This window comes from Cherax quadricarinatus, chromosome 13, assembly GCF_038502225.1.
Source record: "Cherax quadricarinatus isolate ZL_2023a chromosome 13, ASM3850222v1, whole genome shotgun sequence".
Taxonomy (NCBI): Eukaryota; Metazoa; Arthropoda; class Malacostraca; order Decapoda; family Parastacidae; genus Cherax; species Cherax quadricarinatus.
This window is the reverse complement of record NC_091304.1, coordinates 13,335,499-13,358,707: the sequence shown is the minus strand read 5'-3', so window position 1 is coordinate 13,358,707 and position 23,209 is coordinate 13,335,499. Positions and strand designations below refer to the sequence as shown.

Below are 23,209 nucleotides of genomic sequence, written 5' to 3'. Positions count from 1 at the left end.
CTATGCTCGGTTTAATAGAATGAAGTTTGTTACCGAGCAGAGTTGACCAACGTTGTTGCCAACGGGTGCGAAGGTGGGTAGCTATTGCAGCAAAATAGTCCAGAAATGGAACACCTCGATAGGAAATTGGTAGGTCATATACTGCTGACCGCGCAGCAGTGTCTGCCTGTTCATTGCCCTGTACGTCGACATGACCAGGGACCCAACAAAAAACAATATCTTTATGTTTGGTAGAGATACGGCGTAGCCAAAGTTGGATACGGAGAACTAGGGGATGAGATGTATCAAATTTTCGTATAGCCTGTAGAGCACTAAGGGAGTCTGAGACTACTACAAATGATGACACAGGCATAGATGCGATACGAATAAGTGCTGCAAGAATGGCATACAGTTCAGCAGTAAAAATGCTAGCTGAAGATAGTAAATGCCCTCGTACGACGCTGTCCGGAAACACTGCTGCGAATCCGACGCCGTCTGAAGACTTAGAGCCATCTGTGTACACAGCGGTGGCATGAGAATGAGAGTGGAAGTGATCAAGAAAAAGAGAGCGGGAAGCTACCGTAGGCAGTTGAGCTTTCGAGCAAGGGAGTGAGAAAGAACAGACCCGAACAGCTGGAACTTCCCAGGGGGGTAGGGAAAAGTGAGATGCTACATGAACATATAAAGGTGGTAACTGAAGGGAAGACAAGAGTGAAAGTAGGCGAAGAGAAAAGGGACGGAGCAAACAGGGGCGGCGAACGAATAAAGAATGTCTACTAATATCGGTGACCATTCTATAAATGGAAGGATTGTGTAGATCGTGAGAGCGTACATAGTAACGAAGGCAATGGGCATCACGGCGATCAGACAAGGATGGAACATTTGCTTCTGTATAGAGGCTCTCAACAGGGGAAGAGCGAAAAGCACCAAGGCACAAACGTAAGCCTTGGTGATGGATAGAGTTAAGGCTAGAGAGAGTAGCAGGAGAGGCCGCGGAATAAATCTGGTCACCATAATCGAGTTTCGATAAAACGAGGGCTGAATGTAGGCGAAGCAGAGTTCGACGATCAGCTCCCCAGGAAAGATGAGCAAGGGTTTTAAGAAGGTTTAGCCGGCTGTGACAAGTTGCCTTCAGAGAGGTAATGTGAGGTTTCCAGGTTAACCGACGGTCAAAGAGAAGGCCTAGAAACCTGACTGTATCACGTTCGGGGATACGGGAGCCATAGAGATACAAAGGATGATCGGAGATAACAGAGCGTCTAGTGAAAGTAATTTGGTGAGTTTTGGTACTTGAAAATTTAAACCCATGTGTGGTGGCCCAAGTGGAAACACGGTCGACCGCATGCTGGAGAGAAACTGCAATAAGGTGACAGTCAGCGCCTGCACAAGCAATAGCGAAGTCATCAACATAGAGTGATGACCAAATATTGGGTGGAAGAACAGAGGCCAAATCATTTATAGCAAGGAGAAAAAGTGTTGTGCTTAGAACACATCCCTGAGGGACACCTTCAGCTTGGACGAAGTCCGGGGAAAGAACATTATTGACTCGAACACGGAAATGTCTGTCAGTTAAAAAGTTCTTAAGGAAGGATGGTAGATTGCCTCGGAGGCCTAAGGAATGGGCCTGGGCCAAAATATTATACCTCCAAGTTGTGTCATATGCCTTCTCAAGGTCAAAAAATATGGCAATAACTGAGTGATTATTCGCAAAGGCATTACGAACATACGTATCCAAGCGTAGTAAGGGGTCTATGGTAGAACGACCCTTACGAAAGCCATATTGACTAGCGGAGAGACTGTTGTGAGTCTCTAAATACCACATTAAACGTCGATTTACGAGGCGTTCCATCACTTTGCAAACTGCACTTGTAAGAGCGATGGGGCGATAGTGGGAGGCATCATGTCCTGTAGTACCCGGTTTGCGGAAAGGGAGAACAATGGCAGATTTCCACAGCTGGGGAAGAACTCCTTGTGCCCAAATAAGATTGAAGAGGTGTAAGAGGACTACAAGGGCTGACCGATGTAAATGTTGTAACATACGAATATGAATGTCATCAGGCCCAGCTGCCGATGATCGGCAAGCTGAGAGCGTTGCCTCCAGTTCTTGAAGTGTAAAAGGCACATTATACTGTTCTTCTCCGAGAGAAGAAAAGTCCAAGGGTACTAACTCTCTGGCAGACTTTGAGGAAAGAAACGAGGGGCATAGATGGAGCCCTCGGGAAATACGGACCAGATGTGTGCCAAGTTCAATGGCAACGTCGAGAGGGTTTGCTATATCAACACCAGTGACCCGTAGAACAGGAGCCGGGTCAGGAGAGTATTTACCACTCAATTTCCTCACTTTTTTCCAGACTGCACTCATAGAAGAAGCAGAGGTGATGGTGGAAACATAGTCTCGCCAACAAGTGCGTTTAGCTTCACGGATGACACGGCGAGCGATCGCACGCTTCTGCTTAAAATCAACAAGTCTCTCAGCGGTTCTATTGTACCGGTACCTGCCCCATGCAGCACGTTTCAAACGTACTGCACGAGCACAAGCAGGAGACCACCAAGGCACGCACTTCTGAGAATGCCTGCCTGAGGTTTGGGGTATAGAATGAGAAGCTGCGGTATAAACTGATGTCGAGAAGATGTGTAGGAGCTCATCAATGGAGGATGAAGAAGGAACCTCACTAAAAGCAGTGAGGTGTGAGTAAAGATCCCAATTTGCCCGATCAAATTGCCAGCGAGGGCTACGGGAAGGTGGTGAATAGGAAGGAGAAGTAAGAATGATCGGAAAATGATCGCTGTCATGTAAGTCTGGTAGAACAGACCAGGTGAAGTCTAGTGCAGTGGAGGAAGAGCAGACTGATAGATCGATGCAAGAGAGAGTATGAGTACGAGGATCAAAATGGGTGGGAGTACCCGTATTTAAAACATGGAGGGGGTGAGAGGCAAGAAAAGCCTCCAACTGAATGCCACGTGAGTCACAATGAGACCCCCCCCAGAGGAAATGGTGGGCATTAAAATCACCAAGTAACAGAAGTGGTGGTGGTAAGGATGAAACAAGAAAGGCAAAGTCTGGGATAGAAAATGCTCGAGAAGGAGAGAGATATAAAGAACATATTGTAAACCACTTATTCAAGTGGATACGGGCTGCAGTGTAATGCAGCGAGGTATGGACAAATAGTTGACAGTACGGAATATCATTGCGTAGAAGAAGGGCACTTTCATTAAAGGTCCCATCTGAGAAAGGATCCGAAGAATACAATAAATTATAGCCTGAGATAGGTTGGAAAACAGCCGAGTGTAATTTTGGTTCTTGTAAGCAAGCACCAACAGGGGAAAACCTGGAAAGCAACATCTGAAGCTCACCCCGATTACCCCTGAGGCCGCGGATATTCCACTGTAAATAGGCCATGATTGGCGATGAAGAAAATATCAGGAATCTGTAGGTAAAGGCACCTACGGACTAGAGGGGTTAGAAAAGTCAACGTGTGGTGGCATTGGAAGATGTTCAAGTAGCGAAGGAACGGAGCGTTGCGAAGAATGGGGTTGTGAAGATGGAGGAGAGGGAAGAGAAGGAACAGGAAGTGAATCAGTGTCCATTGAAGGTTTAGTCTCTGCAATATATTCTGAAATGGCTTCAAGTGTTTCTGAATTCAAAGATGTATGGGAAACCATATTGGAGATAGGAGGAGGAGGGTGAGTAAAGATTGGGACAGTAATGGACTGTACCAAAGTAGAGGGGGAGGGAAAAGTGTAAGGGACTGGAGATGAAGTGTGGGGGGGGACAGAAGAGGTAGAAACCTGGGAGGTGACAGAAGAGGGAGAAACTTGGGAGGGGACGGGGGTGGAAGGCATAGTACGAGGAGGAGGGTGAATCTCCACACTTGTAATAGAGCCAGAGAGAGGGGAAGAACTAGGTACAGAGACTGGAAAGGTAACGTGTGGAGGTGGAAGAAGGGAAGGAAGGGGCAAAGAAGATTTGAGCAATGTGGATTTTTTGGACTTCTGAGTAGAGGGGCGATTGGTATTAGGTGTCGTACGAGGTCTTGTCGATACTGGGGCTTGTGAGGAAGGACGCGAAGATGCGAGAACAGACTGAGTTGTAGTCGGGACGTCAGAGCCAAGGACAGCAAAAGGATTAGATGCCGTAATGGCTATGGGAGGGGTAACAACAGAGGAGGCTGCAGAAGATGGGACCCCAGAAGTGGGGGGATGTTTGGAAACACGAGAATAAGAAACACGGGGTAGTCTCCCTTGGAGGCGGAGATGAGTAACTGCCATAGCATAAGGGAGACCTTCTGCCTCTTTGAGGCAACGGATTTCACGTTCATTTAAGTAGACCTGGCAACGGCGGGAGTACGAAGGGTGAGCTTCATTACAATTAAGGCAAGATGGAGGTTGACTGCAAGATGTATTAGAATGGTTGTCGGCACCACAGACTGGGCATTCGGCCATAGATCTGCAATATTTCGCTGGGTGACCAAAACGCCAGCAATTTCTACATTGTTGCGGTGTAGGTATCACCTTTCGAACTTGTAACCGATGTCCCGCGACATATACAGAGGACGGGAGTTCTCGGCTGTCAAAAGTTAAACGAGCCACATTGCAAGGGTAACGTCTCCGCCCCCGGGCAGGAAGGACATAAGTGTCTACTTTGAGGATTGGGAGATCCTGGAGTTCCAGCTGTTCAAAAATGTCATTGCCACATGACTGGAAATTCTGTTGGACTATGGTATGGGGCAGAATGACAGTACCACTACAAGAATTGAGAGAAAGATGTTTTTCAATAGTGATAGGAGTAGTATCGATATTCGAAAGGAGAGAAAGATCATGAGCTTGGGTAGCATTCTGGACAGTGACGATGCGCGTACCGCTCTTGAGAGCGTGAAATGAAATATCTCTGCCAACATGACGCAGGAGCGCTTTGGCAATACTATGGTCAGAAAGGTAGGCAGAAGAAGAAGTTGGTCTTAAAGTAAAGAATTTAGTCCATTGTGTGGTCCGAAATTGAGCGTGGAGAGGGAGTGCTTGACGTGTCGGTCGTTTCCGAGTAGAATGGGAAGGTAACGACGGAGCATCATCAGGAGATTGACGTTGGCGTTTAGGAGTAGGACCGGAGTTGGTCCGGCATGAAATGGGTGGGCGATTCGAAAATTGCCGTACCGTAGAGGGAGAAGCCGGAAGCATAGTCAAAGGAGAGCGGAGTTCAGACAAATCGAAGGAGTCAGTCGAAGCCCCGGTACCTGAAGCGGGTGAGGAAACAGCACCAGCAAGAGGTACAGGGGCATCAGGAGTGTCCGAAGAGTGGTCTAAACACAAGGCAGGGTCAGAATGGGGTGCGGTATCAAGAAGGGGCCCGGGGGTAGTGGTTTCATGGACTAGGGCTGCCATGGTTAGGTTACTCCTTTGCTTTTTGTTTTTAAGAAAAAAAAAGAAAGAAGAAAAGAAAATAAAAACAAAAAAAAGAATAAAAAAAGGGGGGAGCGGGGAGGAATAGTTCCCAGGAGAAATGAAAGGGCCGGAAATCTCCCTCCGCGCCCAAGAGGACTCGACACCGCTAGTAGCGCAGATGCAGCATGGAACCCGTGCCATACCCTACCCTTCATGCCAGTAAACCAGCAATCCGGGATAGCAACCTCACATCTGCCGAGCTACCTCGGTGGACAAAAGAGAGGGCGGCCGGATATCCGCCACAAAGCATACCTCCTTCAGCCACCACCCCCGGAATCCGAAAGGTGGCTTCCAGAGATACACCCGTCGCCCAAAAGACACCCAAAGCTACTCCGGGATACCGGAGAGGGATCGGGACATCCCTAGGCAATCCAGATTCCACGGCAAACTACGCCACCGCCAAGAAACCTCAACGGAATGGGATCGACCCCGGTGTCCTTTCCCCTACCTAGGAACTAGCGCGCCTGTGGGAGAAATCACGAAGGCTAAAAAGAGGAAGGGCAAAAGGGAGGGGTGAGGAGGAGGAGGAGGAATGGAAAAAGGGGAGGATGGGGAGGATGGGATAGGGGAGGGGAGAATGGGGGGTAATTAGGTTCGGTCTGAGGAAGAAGACCGACAGGGCTAATTCCTCAGACCAAGAGCCTCTTCACCACGCCAAGGAGCCCCCCTTGAAGAGGTATGTTGCTGAAAAATAAAGCCAGAAACAAAGGACAATTTTTTGCCTCGGTGGGAGACGACCGACTTGTTGAAAAAAAAAAATATATATATATATATAATATTGTGTGTTGTAACCTAGTCATCAACAGCCTGACTGGTCAGAGACCTCAGCTGTAATTTGTAGAGGATAGTCTCCACTAATTATGCTGAGTATTATTATAATCAATGGGAAAGCACTAAACCCGTAGGATTATACAGCGCCTGGGGAAGGCATTCAGGCTTAATTCGGGGAACTGGAGCACAGATCCCATTCCCTAAATCAAGAGCCCCTCACCAACATCGAGGAACCTTCCCTGAGGGGTAATTATGCTGAATGATCCACTTTGGTTTAAAGATTCTTGAAACAATGGACAGTGTGACCTAATTTGATAGTATTCTGAATATTTTCTTTACCTTACCAGCAAACAAATTATGTTAACAATTTCACATAAGTTGCACATCTTGATAATCTCAGAATATGCAACTCTGTATCTTAGAATACAGTTGTACACATAAAATTTGCTATATACATAACATCTGAACCATTTATCCACTCTTCATACATCAGTTCAATGGCAAAAACCCCTGAATTTTTTTTTTTTCAACATGGTGTTTACAGCACAATGTATGAATCTACCCACCTGTGACAGACCCCACCTCTTATCCACATGTTTCACTCTGCATTTGAACAGTACATGACCCTTTCTTTGCTTGATAGGACCCTCGTCTAGATGGTGGGTATGAATCAGTTCCCACTATTGATATCCACATGAAGCAGATGGGTATGGAGGAGGAGTGGCTAGAGATCCTGAGAACATACATACAGCCTCTCCAGCTTAAGGTCTTCCAGGGATATTACAACGATGGTGGAGTGAGGAGACATTCCTGTTTGAATGCTATTGGAATCTACCTTATTTATGAGTGGTGGTGGCTATTAACTAGTTTAAGGATGGTGATGGACTAGTTAGCTTGTTCATGGATTATGGTTCTGTTTAGTTTACTGGTTTAGTATTAGTGGTGATGGTAAAACTGGGTACATAATTACCAAATGTTGACTATATTGTTATAATAACATTTGGTCTTATAATAATGATTGGAAAAATATATTAACTTGTATGTTTATTGCAGGCTCACTAGCTAACAATTGCTACTACAACTGAATAAATAATGGATTTGGTTATAGAGGTCACAATGTGGATAACAGTATTTACACAAAGAATTGCACTACACTGTGGTTGCTGATAATGCCTGGTTGGGATGGTGATGGTAGAATGATGGTAATGACTGAACTGTTTGCGGCACTAATTAATACCCTTTTCTATTTTTTTTTAAATAAAAACAAATGTTTTAACAAATCTCTTACATAAAAAGATATGTATTAATAACCATTTGCAAATTGCATTAGCAATATCTAACTCTTAAACTTTTCTTTGGACCTTGCTACCTCTGTGGTCAGTTTTTTGTCTTGCTTTGTATGTTTCTTGTACACATATTTGTTTATTTAAATGGTAAACTGTATTTGTGTTACATTTTAACCCATAATCTATTGTGACTTCCAAAATTAAAAATCCTATCATTGTTGTAATTTTAAAGAAAATTTTTATCTTGTAAAATGGTAGAGAATATTTTTCTAAAGGTAATTACACCAAAATGGCAAAATTTGATGCAAAACTTACGGAATTATGCACGCACAAAATTGGAGGTCAGGGAGCATTCTAAGCAACTGTGATTTCACTCATTTCGAGGACTATTTTAGACCAGTTCCAGTGCTCAGACTGACCCAGTTCCTGAACAATTTGCTAGAATGCCTTCTGTACTATCAGTTGAGTGCAAAAAACTCCCATTTAACTATCAGAAGCATCTTAATTCCACAAATTCACTTAAGACTGCTTCTTGGCATATCTTATGCTGCTTGCATTTCACTAACACTAATTAAACTGTCAGTTTCCATTTTTTGTACATTGTTTTGGTATAATGTTCTTGCTGCTCATAGTACTATTGTGAATTTAAGATACACAATATGTTTTATTGATACTGTAGTAAAAATTAAGTATTTTTAGGTTGTATAGTTTTTCTAATATACTCTAGTGGTTCCCAACTTTGAGTGATATATATCTTATAAATTTTGTGCATATGATATTTCCCATTCAAATTTATATGGAAAAAATATATTGTAAATTGTTTAGCATTACATTTCTACTTGAGGGCTAGATTTATACTGTGCAGCAAAAAATAAAGAAAAAAAACTGCCTTGTCTGTTTCTAGTACATTAGTACTAAGATTAAATACCATTAGCAAACAAATTTGTGCCTGGGTTCTAATGCCAGTTACTTCATATACTGAACAGATGTTAGTACTCTACTCTACCATTTTAATACATACCTGGAAACTTGAAAAAAAAAAAATTGGTAAGTAGAATCCAGTTTAGTGTGAAGAAAAAAAAAAGTACAATACCAACTGTTTTTAAATTTTTATTATTATAATCAAAAAAGAAGCGCTAAGCCACAAGGGCTATACAGGTTACTTTCCACAAACAAACAAAAGGGAGTACTGAAATCACCCAGTTACAGTACTATATTTGCATTCCATCTCATATCATACTACCACTAGTTGGGAATCAGTTCTCTAGTTAAGTTCATAGGGACAGCTATCATTATTATAAATTAGTTACATTTTAGCAATGTAGTATAAATATAATAACTAGAGAGAAAATATAATTTGTCTAATCACATCTTTGGCACTTTCCACCAGCCTCCTCGAGCCATCATGAACTTCATGGTTCGCTACAAGCCTGACGAACAGCCATTCCTTAGACCACACCATGATACCTCAACCTACACAATCAATGTTGCACTTAATAAACCAGGAGTTGACTATCAGGCAAGTTGAAATGTTCCTGAAAGGACTTAAAGATGACTACTTTCCTTGAGGGCTGGTGCAGGATTTATAACTCAACTTTTGAAATACTTTTAATAAAATTGTGTGTACAAGTTTTACTCACTTTCTGTGATTTTACTCTTGTGCAGTCACCCAATTTTTATTAGTAATTTACTGTGTGCTATAAACTTTCTTTCATGCGATTACACTCAAGCCCAGCACTATCGTGTGTTTTCACCATATCTCCTTAAATATTACTAAACTTTTTTTTTTTTTTTTTCAACAAGTCGGCCGTCTCCCACCGAGGCAGGGTGACCCAAAAAAGAAAGAAAATCCCCAAAAAGAAAATACTTTCATCATCATTCAACACTTTCACCACACTCGCACATTATCACTGTTTTTTGCAGAGGTGCTCAGAATACAACAGTTTAGAAGCATACACATGTAAAGATACACTACAAATCCCTCCAAATTGCCAATATCCCAAACCCCTCCTTTAAAGTGCAGGCATTGTACTTCCCATTTCCAGGACTCAAGTCCGACTATATGAAAATAACCGGTTTCCCTGAATCCCTTCACTAAATATTACCCTGCTCACACTCCAACAGATCGTCAGGTCCCAAGTACCATTCATCTCCATTCACTCCTATCTAACATGCTCACGCACGTTTGCTGGAAGTCCAAGCCCCTTGCCCACAAAACCTCCTTTACCCCCTCTCTCCAATCCTTTCGAGGACAACCCCTACTCCGCCTTCCTTCCCCTATAGATTTATATGCTTTCCATGTCATTCTACTTTGATCCATTCTCTCTAAATAACCAAACCACCTCAACAACCCCCTCTTCTGCCCTCTGACTAATACTTTTATTAACTCCACACCTTTTCCTAATTTCCACACTCCGAATTTTCTGCATATTTACACCACACATTGCCCTTAAACAGGACATCTCCACTGCCTCCAACCGTCTCCTCGCTGCTCCATTTACCACCCAAGCTTCACACCCATATAAGAGTGTTGGTACTACTATACTTTCATACATTCCCTTCTTTGCCTCCATAGATAACGTTTTTTGACTCCACATATACCTCAACGCACCACTCACCTTTTTTCCCTCATCAATTCTATGATTAACCTCATCCTTCATAAATCCATCCGCCAACACGTCAACTCCCAAGTATCTGAAAACATTCACTTCTTCCATACTCCCCCTCCCCAATTTGATATCCAATTTTCCTTTATCTAAATCATTTGACACCCTCATCACCTTACTCTTTTCTATGTTCACTTTCAACTTTCTACCTTTACACACATTCCCAAACTCATCCACTAACCTTTGCAATTTTTCTTTAGAATCTCCCATAAGCACAGTATCATCAGCAAAAAGTAACTGTGTCAATTCCCATTTTGAATTTGATTCCCCAAAATTTAATCCCACCCCTCTCCCGAACACCCTAGCATTTACTTCCTTTACAACCCCATCTATAAATATATTAAACAACCATGGTGACATTACACATCCCTGTCTAAGACCCACTTTTACCGGGAAGTAGTCTCCCTCTCTTCTACACACCCTAACCTCTTCAAGGGGGGCTCCTTGGCGTGGTGAAGAGGCTCTTGGTCTGAGGAATTAGCCCTGTCGGTCTTCTTCCTCAGACCGAACCTAATTACCCCCCATTCTCCCCTCCCCTATCCCATCCTCCCCATCCTCCCCTTTTTCCATTCCTCCTCCTCCTCCTCACCCCTCCCTTTTGCCCTTCCTCTTTTTAGCCTTCGTGATTTCTCCCACAGGCGTGCTAGTTCCTAGGTAGGGGAAAGGACACCGGGGTCGATCCCATTCCGTTGAGGTTTCTTGGCGGTGGCGTAGTTTGCCGTGGAATCTGGATTGCCTAGGGATGTCCCGATCCCTCTCCGGTATCCCGGAGTAGCTTTGGGTGTCTTTTGGGCGACGGGTGTATCTCTGGAAGCCACCTTTCGGATTCCGGGGGTGGTGGCTGAAGGAGGTATGCTTTGTGGCGGATATCCGGCCGCCCTCTCTTTTGTCCACCGAGGTAGCTCGGCAGATGTGAGGTTGCTATCCCGGATTGCTGGTTTACTGGCATGAAGGGTAGGGTATGGCACGGGTTCCATGCTGCATCTGCGCTACTAGCGGTGTCGAGTCCTCTTGGGCGCGGAGGGAGATTTCCGGCCCTTTCATTCCTCCTGGGAACTATTCCTCCCCGCTCCCCCCTTTTTTTATTCTTTTTTTTGTTTTTATTTTCTTTTCTTCTTTCTTTTTTTTTCTTAAAAACAAAAAGCAAAGGAGTAACCTAACCATGGCAGCCCTAGTCCATGAAACCACTACCCCCGGGCCCCTTCTTGATACCGCACCCCATTCTGACCCTGCCTTGTGTTTAGACCACTCTTCGGACACTCCTGATGCCCCTGTACCTCTTGCTGGTGCTGTTTCCTCACCCGCTTCAGGTACCGGGGCTTCGACTGACTCCTTCGATTTGTCTGAACTCCGCTCTCCTTTGACTATGCTTCCGGCTTCTCCCTCTACGGTACGGCAATTTTCGAATCGCCCACCCATTTCATGCCGGACCAACTCCGGTCCTACTCCTAAACGCCAACGTCAATCTCCTGATGATGCTCCGTCGTTACCTTCCCATTCTACTCGGAAACGACCGACACGTCAAGCACTCCCTCTCCACGCTCAGTTTCGGACCACACAATGGACTAAATTCTTTACTTTAAGACCAACTTCTTCTTCTGCCTACCTTTCTGACCATAGTATTGCCAAAGCGCTCCTGCGTCATGTTGGCAGAGATATTTCATTTCACGCTCTCAAGAGCGGTACGCGCATCGTCACTGTCCAGAATGCTACCCAAGCTCATGATCTTTCTCTCCTTTCGAATATCGATACTACTCCTATCACTATTGAAAAACATCTTTCTCTCAATTCTTGTAGTGGTACTGTCATTCTGCCCCATACCATAGTCCAACAGAATTTCCAGTCATGTGGCAATGACATTTTTGAACAGCTGGAACTCCAGGATCTCCCAATCCTCAAAGTAGACACTTATGTCCTTCCTGCCCGGGGGCGGAGACGTTACCCTTGCAATGTGGCTCGTTTAACTTTTGACAGCCGAGAACTCCCGTCCTCTGTATATGTCGCGGGACATCGGTTACAAGTTCGAAAGGTGATACCTACACCGCAACAATGTAGAAATTGCTGGCGTTTTGGTCACCCAGCGAAATATTGCAGATCTATGGCCGAATGCCCAGTCTGTGGTGCCGACAACCATTCTAATACATCTTGCAGTCAACCTCCATCTTGCCTTAATTGTAATGAAGCTCACCCTTCGTACTCCCGCCGTTGCCAGGTCTACTTAAATGAACGTGAAATCCGTTGCCTCAAAGAGGCAGAAGGTCTCCCTTATGCTATGGCAGTTACTCATCTCCGCCTCCAAGGGAGACTACCCCGTGTTTCTTATTCTCGTGTTTCCAAACATCCCCCCACTTCTGGGGTCCCATCTTCTGCAGCCTCCTCTGTTGTTACCCCTCCCATAGCCATTACGGCATCTAATCCTTTTGCTGTCCTTGGCTCTGACGTCCCGACTACAACTCAGTCTGTTCTCACATCTTCGCGTCCTTCCTCACAAGCCCCAGTATCGACAAGACCTCGTACGACACCTAATACCAATCGCCCCTCTACTCAGAAGTCCAAAAAATCCACATTGCTCAAATCTTCTTTGCCCCTTCCTTCCCTTCTTCCACCTCCACACGTTACCTTTCCAGTCTCTGTACCTAGTTCTTCCCCTCTCTCTGGCTCTATTACAAGTGTGGAGATTCACCCTCCTCCTCGTACTATGCCTTCCACCCCCGTCCCCTCCCAAGTTTCTCCCTCTTCTGTCACCTCCCAGGTTTCTACCTCTTCTGTCCCCCCCCACACTTCATCTCCAGTCCCTTACACTTTTCCCTCCCCCTCTACTTTGGTACAGTCCATTACTGTCCCAATCTTTACTCACCCTCCTCCTCCTATCTCCAATATGGTTTCCCATACATCTTTGAATTCAGAAACACTTGAAGCCATTTCAGAATATATTGCAGAGACTAAACCTTCAATGGACACTGATTCACTTCCTGTTCCTTCTCTTCCCTCTCCTCCATCTTCACAACCCCATTCTTCGCAACGCTCCGTTCCTTCGCTACTTGAACATCTTCCAATGCCACCACACGTTGACTTTTCTAACCCCTCTAGTCCGTAGGTGCCTTTACCTACAGATTCCTGATATTTTCTTCATCGCCAATCATGGCCTATTTACAGTGGAATATCCGCGGCCTCAGGGGTAATCGGGGTGAGCTTCAGATGTTGCTTTCCAGGTTTTCCCCTGTTGGTGCTTGCTTACAAGAACCAAAATTACACTCGGCTGTTTTCCAACCTATCTCAGGCTATAATTTATTGTATTCTTCGGATCCTTTCTCAGATGGGACCTTTAATGAAAGTGCCCTTCTTCTACGCAATGATATTCCGTACTGTCAACTATTTGTCCATACCTCGCTGCATTACACTGCAGCCCGTATCCACTTGAATAAGTGGTTTACAATATGTTCTTTATATCTCTCTCCTTCTCGAGCATTTTCTATCCCAGACTTTGCCTTTCTTGTTTCATCCTTACCACCACCACTTCTGTTACTTGGTGATTTTAATGCCCACCATTTCCTCTGGGGGGGGTCTCATTGTGACTCACGTGGCATTCAGTTGGAGGCTTTTCTTGCCTCTCACCCCCTCCATGTTTTAAATACGGGTACTCCCACCCATTTTGATCCTCGTACTCATACTCTCTCTTGCATCGATCTATCAGTCTGCTCTTCCTCCACAGCACTAGACTTCACCTGGTCTGTTCTACCAGACTTACATGACAGCGATCATTTTCCGATCATTCTTACTTCTCCTTCCTATTCACCACCTTCCCGTAGCCCTCGCTGGCAATTTGATCGGGCAAATTGGGATCTTTACTCACACCTCACTGCTTTTAGTGAGGTTCCTTCTTCATCCTCCATTGATGAGCTCCTACACATCTTCTCGACATCAGTTTATACCGCAGCTTCTCATTCTATACCCCACACCTCAGGCAGGCATTCTCAGAAGTGCGTGCCTTGGTGGTCTCCTGCTTGTGCTCGTGCAGTACGTTTGAAACGTGCTGCATGGGGCAGGTACCGGTACAATAGAACCGCTGAGAGACTTGTTGATTTTAAGCAGAAGCGTGCGATCGCTCGCCGTGTCATCCGTGAAGCTAAACGCACTTGTTGGCGAGACTATGTTTCCACCATCACCTCTGCTTCTTCTATGAGTGCAGTCTGGAAAAAAGTGAGGAAATTGAGTGGTAAATACTCTCCTGACCCGGCTCCTGTTCTACGGGTCACTGGTGTTGATATAGCAAACCCTCTCGACGTTGCCATTGAACTTGGCACACATCTGGTCCGTATTTCCCGAGGGCTCCATCTATGCCCCTCGTTTCTTTCCTCAAAGTCTGCCAGAGAGTTAGTACCCTTGGACTTTTCTTCTCTCGGAGAAGAACAGTATAATGTGCCTTTTACACTTCAAGAACTGGAGGCAACGCTCTCAGCTTGCCGATCATCGGCAGCTGGGCCTGATGACATTCATATTCGTATGTTACAACATTTACATCGGTCAGCCCTTGTAGTCCTCTTACACCTCTTCAATCTTATTTGGGCACAAGGAGTTCTTCCCCAGCTGTGGAAATCTGCCATTGTTCTCCCTTTCCGCAAACCGGGTACTACAGGACATGATGCCTCCCACTATCGCCCCATCGCTCTTACAAGTGCAGTTTGCAAAGTGATGGAACGCCTCGTAAATTGACGTTTAATGTGGTATTTAGAGACTCACAACAGTCTCTCCGCTAGTCAATATGGCTTTCGTAAGGGTCGTTCTACCATAGACCCCTTACTACGCTTGGATACGTATGTTCGTAATGCCTTTGCGAATAATCACTCAGTTATTGCCATATTTTTTGACCTTGAGAAGGCATATGACACAACTTGGAGGTATAATATTTTGGCCCAGGCCCATTCCTTAGGCCTCCGAGGCAATCTACCATCCTTCCTTAAGAACTTTTTAACTGACAGACATTTCCGTGTTCGAGTCAATAATGTTCTTTCCCCGGACTTCGTCCAAGCTGAAGGTGTCCCTCAGGGATGTGTTCTAAGCACAACACTTTTTCTCCTTGCTATAAATGATTTGGCCTCTGTTCTTCCACCCAATATTTGGTCATCACTCTATGTTGATGACTTCGCTATTGCTTGTGCAGGCGCTGACTGTCACCTTATTGCAGTTTCTCTCCAGCATGCGGTCGACCGTGTTTCCACTTGGGCCACCACACATGGGTTTAAATTTTCAAGTACCAAAACTCACCAAATTACTTTCACTAGATGCTCTGTTATCTCCGATCATCCTTTGTATCTCTATGGCTCCCGTATCCCCGAACGTGATACAGTCAGGTTTCTAGGCCTTCTCTTTGACCGTCGGTTAACCTGGAAACCTCACATTACCTCTCTGAAGGCAACTTGTCACAGCCGGCTAAACCTTCTTAAAACCCTTGCTCATCTTTCCTGGGGAGCTGATCGTCGAACTCTGCTTCGCCTACATTCAGCCCTCGTTTTATCGAAACTCGATTATGGTGACCAGATTTATTCCGCGGCCTCTCCTGCTACTCTCTCTAGCCTTAACTCTATCCATCACCAAGGCTTACGTTTGTGCCTTGGTGCTTTTCGCTCTTCCCCTGTTGAGAGCCTCTATACAGAAGCAAATGTTCCATCCTTGTCTGATCGCCGTGATGCCCATTGCCTTCGTTACTATGTACGCTCTCACGATCTACACAATCCTTCCATTTATAGAATGGTCACCGATATTAGTAGACATTCTTTATTCGTTCGCCGCCCCTGTTTGCTCCGTCCCTTTTCTCTTCGCCTACTTTCACTCTTGTCTTCCCTTCAGTTACCACCTTTATATGTTCATGTAGCATCTCACTTTTCCCTACCCCCCTGGGAAGTTCCAGCTGTTCGGGTCTGTTCTTTCTCACTCCCTTGCTCGAAAGCTCAACTGCCTACGGTGGCTTCCCGCTCTCTTTTTCTTGATCACTTCCACTCTCATTCTCATGCCACCGCTGTGTACACAGATGGCTCTAAGTCTTCAGACGGCGTCGGATTCGCAGCAGTGTTTCCGGACAGCGTCGTACGAGGGCATTTACTATCTTCAGCTAGCATTTTTACTGCTGAACTGTATGCCATTCTTGCAGCACTTATTCGTATCGCATCTATGCCTGTGTCATCATTTGTAGTAGTCTCAGACTCCCTTAGTGCTCTACAGGCTATACGAAAATTTGATACATCTCATCCCCTAGTTCTCCGTATCCAACTTTGGCTACGCCGTATCTCTACCAAACATAAAGATATTGTTTTTTGTTGGGTCCCTGGTCATGTCGACGTACAGGGCAATGAACAGGCAGACACTGCTGCGCGGTCAGCAGTATATGACCTACCAATTTCCTATCGAGGTGTTCCATTTCTAGACTATTTTGCTGCAATAGCTACCCACCTTCGCACCCGTTGGCAACAACGTTGGTCAACTCTGCTCGGTAACAAACTTCATTCTATTAAACCGAGCATAGGTTACTGGCCGTCTTCTTGTCATCAGTGCCGAGGTTGGGAGACCACTCTCTCCCGCCTTCGCATTGGCCACACTCGTCTTACTCATGGGTATCTCATGGAGAGGCACCCTGTTCCTCTCTGTGAGCAGTGTCAAGTTCCAGTATCGATTAGCCACATTCTGTTAGACTGCCCTCTCTATCAACGAGCACGCAGAATTTACCTCCAACGTCGTCTTCGTTCTCCTACTCTCTCTTTACCTTCCCTTCTTGCTGATGGACCCTCCTTTAATCCTGACTCTCTCATTGACTTCTTGACAACGACTGATTTACTCCACAAACTCTGATGATACTTTTCACACTCCCCTCAGCCCTTTCTGGTTCAGTCTCTTGCTGCCCTTTACCCTTTCACCATCCACTGCCCCGCTGTTATCCGTAACCTGTTGCTCATCCATCTCCCTTTTGCCACCTGATGCCCTCGCTTCCTTCCTGCCCTGCAGCGCTGTATAGTCCTTGTGGCTTAGCGCTTCTTTTTTTTGATTATAATAATAATAATAATACACACCCTAACCTGAGCCTCACTATCCTCATAAAAACTCTTTACAGCATTTAATAACTTACCACCTATTCCATATACTTGCAACATCTGCCACATTGCTCCTCTATCCACTCTATCATATGCCTTTTCTAAATCCATAAATGCAATAAAAACTTCCCTACCTTTATCTAAATACTGTTCACATATATGCTTCAATGTAAACACTTGATCTACACATCCCCTACCCACTCTGAAACCTCCTTGCTCATCCGCAATCCTACATTCTGTCTTACCTCTAATTCTTTCAATTATAACCCTACCGTACACTTTTCCTGGTATACTCAGTAAACTTATTCCTCTATAATTTTTACAGCCTCTTTTGTCCCCTTTCCCTTTATATAAAGGGACTATACATGCTCTCCGCCAATCCCTAGGTACTTTTTTTTTTTTTTTTTTTTTTTATTCGTCGGTATTCTCCCGGTCCGGGTCTTTTCCAAGTAGTGGTGACCCGGCCTTGGCTCCCTATCTGGGGAGTATCTTGAGACCTAAGTCTCCCATGGGAGGAGGTACAAGTACCCCCTCATCTTTGGGACCAAGTGTCCCCAGGCCTAGCCATAGTCCCCGCCCTCACGGGGCTCGTAGGGAGAAGCTAGGCCTCTGGTCTGCCATCTGCCCCGCCCCAAAGGGGCTCGTGGGGATGGCAGTCTTGTGAGCTGCAGGTGGTAGCAAGCTCAAACCTTCCTAGGTACCTTCCCCTCTTTCATACATTTATTAAACAAAAATACCACCCACTCCAACACTATATCCCCCCCTGCTTTTAACATTTCTGTCATGATCCCATCAGTTCCAGCTGCTTTACCCCCTTTCATTTTACGTAATGCCTCACATACCTCCCCCACTCTTACATTCTGCTCTTCTTCACTCCTAAAAGATGGTATACCTCCCTGACCAGTGCATGAAATTACTGCCTCTGTTTCTTTCTTAACATTTAAAAGTTCCTCAAAATATTCTCGCCATCTACCTAATACCTCCATCTCCCCATCTACTACCTCCCCTACTCTGTTTTTAACTGACAAATCCATACTTTCCCTAGGCTTTCTTAACTTAACTCACTCCAAAATTTTTTCTTATTTTCATTAAAATTTCTTGACAGTGCCTCTCCCACTCTTATCATCTGCTCTCCTTTTGCACTCTCTCACCACTCTCTTTACCTTTCTTTTACTCTCCATATACTCTGCTCTTCTTATAACACTTCTGCTTTGTAAAAACCTCTCATAAGCTACCTTTTTCTCTTTTATCACACCCTTTACTTCATCATTCCACCAATCACTCCTCTTTCCTCCTGCCCCCACCCTCCTATAACCACAAACTTCTGCCCCACATTCTAATACTGCATTTTTAAAACTATTCCAACCCTCTTCAACCCCCCCCACTACTCATCTTTGCACTAGCCCACCTTTCTGCCAATAGTCGCTTATATCTCACCCGAACTTCCTCCTCCCTTAGTTTATACACTTTCACCTCCCTCTTACTTGTTGTTGCCACCTTCCTCTTTTCCCATCTACCTCTTAATCTAACTGTAGCTACAACTAAATAATGATCCGATATATCAGTTGCCCCTCTATAAACATGTACATCCTGGAGCCTACCCATCAACCTTTTATCCACCAATACATAATCTAATAAACTACTTTCATTACGTGCTACATCATACCTTGTATATTTATTTATCCTCTTTTTCATAAAATATGTATTACTTATTACCAAATCTCTTTCTACACATAGCTCAATTAAAGGCTCCCCATTTACATTTACCCCTGGCACCCCAAATTTACCTACTACTCCCTCCATAACATTTTTACCCACTTTAGCATTGAAATCCCCAACCACCATTACTCTCACACTTGATTCAAAACTCCCCACGCATTCACTCAACATTTCCCAAAATCTCTCTCTCTCCTCTACACTTCTCTCTTCTCCAGGTGCATACTGGCATTTATATGAAAAAATAAGAAGATAAAAAGAAATATTTGGGTGTAGTAAATCCATTGAGCACATTGTGAACAAAATCCTGTGATTGGCTTGTAATTAAATTGTGGTATGTGGGAAATTAAATGATGAGCATATTTGAACAAAATCCTACAGTTGATTTTCATTTAAAGTGTGTTGTGCCAAGTCAAAAGAAAATGGATAACTATTCCCCTTCCCGTCTCGCCTCCCTCACCACATTTAGACAAGCACTCCGTCTCTCATTGCACCCTGCCTGGGTGAGCCCATTTCTCACTTGGCAGTAGTGTTTGTTTCTATTTATACACTTATGAAAGAGGCAGTCAACATTGTATTATTAGTGGCAGTGGACAGTGTATTTGCTATGGTACACTTCATTTTTCATTATTGTTAACCCTTTGACTGTCGCAACCCCAAATCCTGAAGTCTCCTGGTGTCGCAAAATTTTTGGGAAATTTTTTTTTATTTTTTCTTATGAAATGATAGAGAATCTTTTTCCAATGGTAATGACACCAGAAGTATGAAATTTGATCGGAAACTTACGGAATTACGCTCCCACGAAGTTAGCGATCTCGGTGATATATACACATTGGCGATTTCGCCAACTTTGAGCCCTATTTTCAGCCAATTCTATTGTTCCAGTCGACCAAACTCATAGCTATTTCTTGAGAACTCCACTTTTTCTATCAATTGAGTACAAGAAACCACCCATTTACCGATTTCAACTACCCAATAAAGTGGTCAGAAAATGGCAATTTGTCCAGTTTCATGCAAATTAAAAAAGAGGCCAATTTCAAAATAGGATCCAGAATAAACAATGCAGACATTCTTCGCACTAAAATAACTTATCCTCTGTTCTTATGTTACTCTTGCTTTCTATTTTGATTTTTTATTTACACAAAAAAATAGAAGATTTACTGTTATGCAGACTACTGCATTATTGTAAAAATAGTATAAATATTAGTGCACTAATGAAAGAATATTAAACTCCCCAGTTGACGTGTATTGGACGTGTGGTGTGATTTGCTTACTCTTGAACATTGGTAAAAATTGAACATTTCTGCTACTTTGAGCTCAATTTCAAGGTCATTTTCTTTGTGAAACTAATCAAAATCATCTCTATTTCTGTAATATGTTTTCCATTCTATCAAATGAGACCAAGAAAACAAGAATACAACCATAAATACTATACGAAAATACACCTCAAAATCAGCGTTTTAATCCAAAAACACGATCAGAGTTTTTTTTTTCTCATTATGCACTGCGTGCTGCAGGATTTTTTTATACAGTGCACACTGATCACACAGACCCATTCTCTCACATGTGGGGCTACCAGTTTTCTCCCACTTGATTTGAATCTTCTAGAATTAATGAGTATACATACGTCCAAAACACTGGCTCGTAAGAAACAGTCAAAGGGTTAAATAGCACTTTACAGATTCTGTAAGTGCAAAATTAAGAACATATGGGGGGTTATATTCTGTACATGTCAGGATTTGTATTCTTAATTTTATACTTGACAAATTCTCTATTTAACAATGAATATACTAAACAACCTTGATAGTACATTTTTAATATACAATATTTATAAGAATACTCATGATTCAATAATTCTTATCTACAGTGTATTTATTTATTCTTATTGCAGGGTGGAGGTTGTAGATTTGTGAGGTACAACTGCTCCATTACAAATTCTAGAGTTGGGTGGGTATTGATGCATCCTGGACGACTCACTCATTTGCATGAAGGCCTTCGTGTGACACAAGGGACAAGATATATTATAGTTTCATTTGTTGACCCATAAATTAAGCTTCAATCTTTTAGTCTCAAAATCATGTTAGCATAAAAATTACATCTGCAAATTAATTGTTAAATATATGCATATCATATATATAGTACGCATACTAATTTTTCTACCAATTTCATTACTAATAATGTGTTGTGAATTAGAGTATGTAAAATTAAATTCATGTAATTCAAAATGTAGAAAATTAGGTTTACAGAGTGATGTGCACGTATATATTTTTACTTCAAGTGTTTTAAAACTCATGTGATATTTATATAAATAAATAATGTACATCAAAATGTCATATTTGTCTTACCTCAAAAAAAAAAAAAAATAGTAATATAAATATAACCAAGGCTTCTAGAATGATCTAAATTCTAGTTTTTATCCTTAACCCCCATTGGATTCACACCTTGCACTCGTATCTTGCCATGAACATGTGCTATCAAAAAGGTCTTGGACTCAAATTTTCCCGTTTTTCCCTGCAACCCTGATTCCTAACCTCACAGCCCTCTTCAGTTGTTAAATCACTAAATTCAGCTACATAACACACAAGTTATATCTACCATTATCTACAAGAAATCTACAATGCATTTCAACAACTCATTTGAACATGTCCTTCCAGACCAGAATAACCCCTATTCACAAAGGTAGTAACTGAGATGCTGTCCTCAATTAGAAACCAATATCTAATTTACCAGTACATTAGATTAACTTATGATGTTAATGCAGTCCTGGAAATTAATCATACATTGAATGTTTAGTATACTCAGTACCTACTTTTCCATAGCAAACAATGCAAAATGAATTAATGTACAGTGGACCCTCCCTTTTCATCGATCTTCGTTATCACCAATTTCCGTTTTCGACGAGTTTTTTCATCAAAATATTGGTTCTGTTTTCTTCGATTTCCTCCATTTTTGTTGATGGTACGGAACCTGTCCAGTGCCCAGCGCGCACAAAAAGCCACCTCCCACATGCATTCTGAGGCAGTGTCACATTGTTTCTCGTTGAATGAACATATCCTACGAAGTCATACGAAACATTTCGTAATAATCCATTGTTTTTGGCACTTGTTTCTTGTGTGTGACTGCTAAATAAGCCACCATGGGCCCAAAGAAAACTCCTAGTGCCAGTCCTTTGGTAAAGAAAGTGAGGAACACCGTAGAAATGCAAAAAGATTTCGTTGAAAAATATGATAGTGGCATATGTATTGCTGACCTCGGCAGGATGTACAGGAAGGCGCCATCAACCATCAGTTCCATTTTGGCAAAGATAAAAGAAATCGTGGAAGCTGATGTGAAAGGGGTGAATGCAATAAAGAAACAGAGATCCCAAACAACTGAAGATGTGGAGAAATTGTTGTTGGTGTGGATCAAACAGAAACAGTTAGCGGGAGATAGTGTAGTGCAGTCGATAATTTGTGAAAAAGCAAGGCAGTTGCATGACGATCTCATAAAGAAACTACCTGGAACGAGTGCTGATGTTGGTGAATTTAAGGCCAGCAAAGGCTGGTTCGAAAAATTCAAGAAGCGAAGTGGCATACACAGTGTTGTAAGGCATGGTGAGGATGCCAGTTCAGATAAACATGCAGCTGAAAAATTTGTGCAGGAATTCAAAGCCTATATAGAGGCTGAAAAATTCCAGCCCCAACAAGTGTTCAATTGTAACAAAACAGGCCTGTAATGGAAGAAAATGCCAAAGAGGGCCTACATCATGCAGGAGGAAGAGGCACTCCCAGGACACAAGCCTAAAAAAGACAGGCTAACACTCTTGTTGTGTAGTAATGCTAGTGGGGATTTCAAAGTGAAGCCTTTATTGGTGTATCACTCTGAAAATCCCAGTGTGTTCAAGAAAAACAGTGTTGTCAAGAGTAAACTGTGTGTGATGTAGAAGGCTAACAGTAGGGAATGGGTCACGAGGGAAATTTTTGTGGAATGGTTCAATGGAGTGTTTGGCCTGAGTGTGAAGAAATACCTCCTGGATAATAAATATCCACTCCAATGCCTCCCGTTAATGGACAATGCTCCTGCTCATCCTCCAGACTTGGAAGATCAGTTCTCTAAGGAATTCAGTTTTGTAACAGTAAAGTTCTTGCCTCCTAACACCACTCCTCTCATCCAGCCCATGGACCAGCAGATCATTGCAAACTTCAAAAAACTGTACACCAAAGTAATATTTCAAAGGTGCTTTGACATAACCTCGGACTCTGAATTGACCCTAAGAGAGTTTTGGACGGAT

General features: G+C 43.4%; 1 protein-coding gene across 6 annotated transcripts in view; it reads left to right on the top strand.

The window, feature by feature from the left end:
- Nucleotides 1-21,267, top strand: part of LOC128688628 (procollagen-lysine,2-oxoglutarate 5-dioxygenase 2-like) — a 123,125-nt gene extending 101,858 nt beyond the window's left edge. For 3 of the 6 annotated variants that reach the window (XM_070084522.1, XM_070084525.1, XM_070084528.1), the window contains exons 14-16: nucleotides 6,833-6,985; nucleotides 8,866-8,994; nucleotides 20,831-21,267. In XM_070084522.1, the coding sequence (XP_069940623.1) occupies nucleotides 6,833-6,985; nucleotides 8,866-8,994; nucleotides 20,831-20,986 (438 nt within the window). In that variant the 3' untranslated portion in view covers nucleotides 20,987-21,267. The remainder of the gene's footprint in view (nucleotides 1-6,832; nucleotides 6,986-8,865; nucleotides 8,995-20,830) is intronic. The other 3 variants (XM_070084527.1, XM_070084524.1, XM_070084523.1) reach the window with 1 other exon arrangement.
- Nucleotides 21,268-23,209: the final 1,942 nt, after the last annotated feature.